Genomic DNA, 7,181 nt, shown 5'->3' with positions numbered 1-7,181 from the left:
CCCAAAGCTCGTAGGAGCTAGTGGGAAAGCATAACCTCTCAAAATACCTAGTTATTCCTCTTAATGCCAGGAGAAGCCTAGACCTGAGACTTACACAGCTCTAAGGTGTCTAAAGGTAAAAGCCCCACTACCACCCCAAAGGCTCGGGTTTGACTGGTGACAATATGCTCACATCCTTTTGACTGACAGTTTCCAAAGAAAGATGAGAGCTACATGAAACCTTGAATTTAGTTTCAGTTCTACTCTTGTCTGCTGAGAAGACGGTGGAAGAGCACATATAGATGAAAATGCATGGCCCAAAGAACAGAAGTGCAACAGTGATATGGGAGGTGCAGGTAGAGAGTCCTATCAGACGCCCTTTGGAAGAGTGTGTCCTCAAAGAGACCAAATTAATGACACAGGACACAACAAGAACAAGCAAAGAGCCTGAGGAAATCAGACCACTATTGGCAACCACTATGCAACCAACCACGTAGGTGTCAGTGCAGGCCAGCTTCAGCAAAGCGTGTACATCACAGAAGTAGTGGTCGATCTCATTGGGCCCACAAAACAATAGCTGAGCGGTCAGCAGGGTCTGCACCAGGGAGTGCACACAGCCTCCCACCCACGAAGCTGCCACCAGCCGGCCACACACATGCTTGTTCATAATGCTTGTGTAATGAAGCGGCTTGCATATAGCAGCGTTACGATCATACGCCATTGCTATGAGGATGAACATCTCCGTGCAGGCAAAGAGATGGACCCCAAAGAGCTGTGCTATGCAGCCCACAAAAGAGATGGTCTTCTTTTCAGCAAGAAGGTCATAAATGAGTTTGGGAACTGTGACAGTAGAGTAACTGATATCTACAAAGGACAAGCAGCTCAGGAAGAAGCATGGGGTGGGACAGTCCAGCTGTTGACTGTTCTGTATAGTGATGATGCTAAGCAGGTTTCCAAGAATAACAGTGGCATAGAAGACTAAGAAGAATGTGAAGCATACTTTTGCTAATGTATCATCTTGTGTGAGTCCCTGGAAGACAAACTCCGTCACATTGTTCTTCTTCTTCACATATGTCACGTAGACAGGACCTGAAGCACAGAATAAAGCCACCTGTGATGGCATTAGAAACACAGTGCTATCAGTACACATCCATGTCGATCACTGGTATGTTCAATATCAATGTATTCCCTTTTATGCCTTTTGGGGAAAGTTTCCTTTCAAAGTCAATGCTTCTCTCAAGGAGTGACAGTTGATATCTAACTCAGAATGTATTACTGAAGTGTGTAATAGCGAGCTCCGTTTATTTATTTGAGGGAGTTGGTGGAAATATCCTCCAGATTCATATTTCTGATCTTTGCCCCTTTTAAAAAGGAAGACTAGTCACTAGGTTCCCTAAACATCCACTTTTGTTGTGTTGATTTGGAAACGAAAAACTGACTGAGAAGGATAGTGCATGTTACCATTTGAGTCTCAACACGTTAGTCATCCCCTAAGGAATTCTGCTCAAGCAGTGAACGTACCTTCTGTTTCAACCCTCTGAGGGAATTCAACAGAACTTTCCTTGCTATTGCTCTCTGACTCTGGTAGAATGTCCATGCATTTTTGTGCAACCATCAGTGTTCACATCATGACACAAGGCAGCTGGCTAATTAACATCACTTCAACTATCAGCGTAGATCCTTCTGGAGGAGGTAAAGTGGACACCTACCTCATGTCTGTTTAGCAGAGATGTGCCTTTAGGCACAAACTGTCTTTAAGGCGCCCTAAGTGAAATCAGACCATGTTCAAGGCATGCCAGGAAACCTGAAGCAGGAGAGTCATTGTCCTATATGTGCTGTACTGGGCTACATCTTGTGTGGACTGGTTCCAGTTATTGCTCATGAATTTCTGGGTTGAGACCTCAGTCTCCAAAAGAGCAGGCTTGTATTTCCTCAGACCACCTTTCACACAGTACATGGGTGAATACTGGAGATAATCTGCATTAACGATGTGTCAGTAAGGTTTTTGTACACCTCAGCCAAGTTCTGGACTAGGCATGGAAACGCCCATAAACACACCTGTGATGCCCCTGGGGTAAGAAATACACCGCTGCTGAATCTCCTTTACTCACCAACACCCTTGTATTCACCTTTGCTGCACTCTAGTGCAGTACGCAAGTGTCACTAGTGTTCAGTTTCTACATTGAAAAGATAGACAGCAAGAACTGCATAACAATGTCCACAATACTGGCAAGTCCTTTGGGCTCTTAATCCTGTTCCACAATCACAGGTCAATCAGTTCTTTCTCACGAGATCTCTGCCTCTTCCACCCTCCAGCTTCAGCAGCAGAGGAAATATTCTTTCGTGTCTCCGTCCCTATCTCCATGCCACTCCGTGGGCAGAGGGAAAGCAGTGTGGGGAGGCCCAAAGCGTGTGTGTTGAGAGCATTGTTGCCACGATGTGTACAGCTAGAGGGGACAAGTTAAGACTGAGTACATAGGCAGTGCTGCAGCTACCTATTGACTCCTTGACTCTGTAACACCAGAAACTTCCTTTTGACAGATATTTCTGGAAATGGCATAGAACTGAAAAATAAGGAAAGACGACACCAATTAAAACAAAGGGTAAAAAAAATTGAGTTCTTTCTACTTCATAAAATGCACCTCACAAAAGTCACTCAACAATAATGTCTCTTTTCGAAGGCAGGATTGCCTGCTATTGTCCTCTGATGACCTTCTTGGACCACTTTAGGCAGTTTCATCAAAACCTCTCAGCTCCAAGCTGCTTCTTATGTGTCACGAGAGCAGTCCACATCTCTGCCAGGGCTGGAAACTACAGGGGATGAAACGGACAGCCTGAATGTCTAGCTCCATTTCTCATTCTGCTAAAACAACTTCCAAGAGCATCTGCAAGAACAACTCTCTTTCTCTCCAGATGGGGAAGTTGTGGCAGAAATATTTCAAGTAAATTGCACAGCAGAAGCACAAGCTTACCAGAAGCAATGAGATCGCAGAGGCATGTGAAGTTTTCTTTGTCAGAAAGAATCAGTGGACAGGGAGATAAAATATATATTTTGGACAGCTATTAGAGTAATCTCTACAGGGTGACTCTGGAGCGTGATCACCTAGACCATGTCACATTGTGGGGGGGTTTGCTTGCTATCTTGCTTGCTTTCCAATGCTGTCCAGATAAATGGACTTCATTTAGTATTAGCTATGTGCTTCTTTTGGAAACATTTCTATTTAAAATCAATGTCATGGCTGACCATTTGCCAGAGTTTGTGTTCACATTACCCTTGCAATCAAACATTTTTTGAGTAAAGATGTCTCTTACATGTGTCACATATTTTTTCCCTTCAAGACAATATTTCACATATGCTTTCTTATTTCTTATTAACTTGCTCTTACCATTGCATGTTTGCAGCATAAATAAATATCAGAACTGTGCTATATGACTGTTGGCACTTAGACATCTGGTCTGTACACGTTTGAAACAAGAAGTAAACGAGGAAATTATTTCAAGACTTTAAAAATGTTTGTGGTCAGGCCTCACTACTTGCCAGGTATTTTTACTCAGGCAATGCAAAATACAGAAGCAGCTGCTTAGCCCTCATATTAAGTCATTATAAGAATCTGGGCCAATGTGTAGAGGAATCAAATGTTGTTGTTGTTGTTGTAGTCGCCTTCCATAAACTATGGTCCCGCTGTTGCCTGCTAGCATGCAGCAGCCGGAAGAGAAATCAGAAAAATCATGGCGTTCTTCCCCAAAACATTAAAAAAAAAAAAAGTTTTAAAATTATAAGCCTTAGCTTGAACTGGCCGTGTGCCCTAACCCCTCAGCAGTTTCAGTATGAAGGGGGTCAGTGGGCCCCATCTGTCTTTCTACCTGCCCCACCCCGGGTGAGACAGACCAACCTCTGAAGGCGCCTGTCCCTCTCTGTTGACAGTGGTGCTGAGCTAGGCAACTGTCCTTCATTGCATGAAGAATTTAGACTGCTACAAATAGGTGGGGATGATCCCACCTTTAGCTGTGTCCACAGAGTGTGAATGCTGGGTAAGGGACAGTATCCCTGTAAGCCTTGAGAATCAGGATTTATCCCAGTTCCGTCCTGCTGGCTGCCATCCACATAACCCACCACGGTGAGGAGAAGACACTGAGACGTCCGCAGTGTACTGGTGCATGCCTGTGAAACGGGAACCCACTCTGCCACCCCCTGCATAGAGCAGAGGACATTTGGGGAACCAGAGCATTTGCGACATTGTCCCACGGTTTGGTCCGTAGATGTGCCGCTCTCCTGTGCAGGGAACACCTTCTTATCTTGAATCACACTTAAGCCATGTTACGGTGCAACACAAGTGCAAGCCAGTGTTTATAGGGAACATGAAGTGAAGGAAGAAAAAAGAAAGTGCTTTAGTTACTTTCAGAGTGCATTACACAGATGTCTTTCTCCCTCATGCAGCTGATTTGCTCTTTTCCTCCTGGCAAGGTAGGAGTCAGGGTCCCGTGGCTCCTCGTGGCTCCTTTGGCCTTGTGGAGAACCTTAGCTGCTACAACTAACCTCCCTGTGGCAGCTGTGACTGGCTCTGAGATGATTTAATCTTCCATCTTCACATTTCTTCTCTTCCCTCCTGCAGGAGTAGCTGCTCCAGCTATTCCCTTGGAATACATGTTTCTTCCTTTGCCTGGGCCTGTAGATGTGCCCTGTTGGGCTAGGAGTTATCCTGCATACAGAAATTATTCCCAAACAACTCTTTTTTTTCACTGACACATAAAATTGTGCCCCCCAATGCTTTCTTGGGTGGCGACAATTTCCTACGGTGAGCAATTTATCTTTCACTTGGATCTTTGATTCTCTTTTAGTAATAAACAGTAAAATGCAAAATCTGAGGCAGAGATGAAGGGCAGAGGGGATGGCTAGGAAGGAGGGCATTAGTGACAGGTGAACTACTGCAGAAAGGCAGAGAGTTGCTGCACTGTAATGGGAAGGGGAGAAGCTTCTCCTCATATCACCTGCATCAGCAAATGACCCAGCCAGCATCTAATATCAGCAGTTCAATTGCTAACCCATGGATTCAGCATATGACAATGCAGTGCTCCTAAGAAGGCATTTACTCCAAAGTAAAGGGGAAGGAAGCCTTTGGTACAATTGCTTCCAGCAGCAGGTGACCAACAGCCTTGCAGACACCTTGGGCCATTGTTTCCTAGCTGAGTAGATTACAGAGTAGATGGAGTTTGTCTGACGGAAAGTTTACACCTGGGAGAGCTCGGACTAATGGGATGCTCTGCCTGGAACACATTTTAATATTTTTGATAGCATTCATTTCTTTATTTGCTGGTGTCTCAGCAGTGCTTGGAAGCCCCAGTCCTGGGCCTGTGCTATTCAAAAAGAGAACATAAAGGGAATCCCTGCTAGTCACAGAGTTTACAATGCCATTCCAATCAAAACATGAGCTTTCAGTGTCTTCCTAATTACTGCAACAGCTAAAACCAAGCTTTTCTTCAGAAGGGAGCTTTCAGTAAATTTTCCAAAATGGAATTATAGTGAGAGAGACTTGATTTTCTCAGCTCCTGAGAAAATGTTACCACAGTTCTACACCTCACCCTTTTCACTCCAGACTTTTCTATTCCACAGTTTTCTCATGGCACTTTTCATCTCCTCATTTCTCAGTGTGTAGATGAGTGGGTTCAGCATGGGTGTGATGACAGTGTAAAACACAGCCACGCTCTTGTCCTCTGAGAGATTGCTGGATGGGCGTATGTAGATGAATGTGCATGGCCCAAAGAAGAGAATCACCACAGTAATGTGGGACCCACAGGTGGAGAGGGCTTTCTTCCGCCCTTCGGACGTTTGCCTTCTCAAGGAAAACAAAATGACAATGTAGGACGTGACCAGGATGAAGAAAGAGACCAAACAAAGCATTCCACCATCGGCAACGACAGTGATGCCCGCAACATAGGTGTCTGTACAGGCCAGCTGTAGTAGGGGATGGACATCACAGAAGTAGTGGTCAATTTCGTTGGGGCCGCAAAAAGGGAGCCTAACAGTTACAAGGGTGTGCACCATGGCATGCACAAAGCCCCCCACCCATGAACCCATCACCATCCAGCCACACACACGCCTGGTCATGAGGGTGGTGTAGTGGAGGGGTCTGCATATGGCAAAGTAGCGATCATAGGCCATCATTGTGAGGATGAAGATCTCAGTGCAGCCAAAGAAATGTGACGCGAATAGCTGTGCCATGCAACCCCCAAAGGAAATGGTTTTCTTCTCAACAAGGAAGTCAGCAATCATTTTGGGAGCTGTGACAGAAGAGAGGCAAATATCTGCAATGGACAGGTGGCAGAGAAAGAAATACATGGGGGAGTTCAGACGTTGACTGCTAACTACAGTGACAACGATGAGCAGATTTCCTGCCACAGTAACAATATAGAAGAACAAAAACACCACAAAATATATTTTCTGCACCCCTTGGTTCTTTGAAAGGCCCAGAAGAATGAATTCCTTCACACTGCTTACATTCTCCATGTTGATCAGTCGGGTGCCAATATGCAATATACAGCTTATACCCCTGGGAAAACAAAGACAGACACATGATTCATCAGCATTTTATCATTATTAATGATGAGTTCTATATCAGAAGTGGATACAAACCAAGAAAGATATAGCATTAGCATTAAGCTTTTGAAGTGTTTAGTTTCTGTCATGTATTTTTTCACAGCTATTTAATTCTCCACAGTACCAAGCTTCTGCCATGGCTTTGGTGGCACGGAGATAGGTGCACTCTGTGATATGTTCCTTAATCCTGGTCCTCCAGGATTTTGAAGGACTGGCTCCATGGCTGGTAGCCTTCCATGGACTAAGGACAAGGCCAGAGTGTTCACCTTGGGCACTACAAGGCAGATAATGCAGCATGTTTGCCCTCAGGGGAGACAAAGTCCCTGACAGCAATCTTTGTAAAATGGGTGTCTTTTAGAATACCTGGAAATATTGCTCAGAATGATGATTTGCTTTATAAGTACACATGATCTTTGAATTCTTGTTTAGAAATGTACCCACATGCAGAGAAAAGAACTCTCTTGTGTATATACATTTTGAAACGTAAATATGAAATGTCACAGGCTGAAAAATGAGTTCTGGGAAGGTTATCTATCATGGAGGGGAAAAAAATTGCACATATGACTTAATGGAGTATTTCACATTGTTCTAAATCTCAGCATTGTTT

At 44.4% G+C, this 7,181-nt stretch overlaps 1 protein-coding gene across 1 annotated transcript; it reads right to left on the bottom strand.

Annotated features, from left to right (window-relative positions):
- Positions 1-5,581: 5,581 nt before the first annotated feature.
- On the bottom strand, positions 5,582-6,499 carry LOC136991911 (olfactory receptor 4S2-like; the record flags this gene model as incomplete). The annotated part of the gene is made up of 1 exon (XM_067295406.1): positions 5,582-6,499. A coding segment is annotated over exon 1 (903 nt), but the record flags the coding sequence as incomplete, so codon positions are not given.
- Positions 6,500-7,181: the final 682 nt, after the last annotated feature.

The sequence above is a fragment of the Apteryx mantelli genome, chromosome 4 (genome assembly GCF_036417845.1).
Source record: "Apteryx mantelli isolate bAptMan1 chromosome 4, bAptMan1.hap1, whole genome shotgun sequence".
NCBI lineage: Eukaryota > Metazoa > Chordata > Aves > Apterygiformes > Apterygidae > Apteryx > Apteryx mantelli.
The sequence above is the reverse complement of the archived record's forward strand: the minus strand, read 5'-3'. Positions and strand labels throughout refer to the sequence as shown.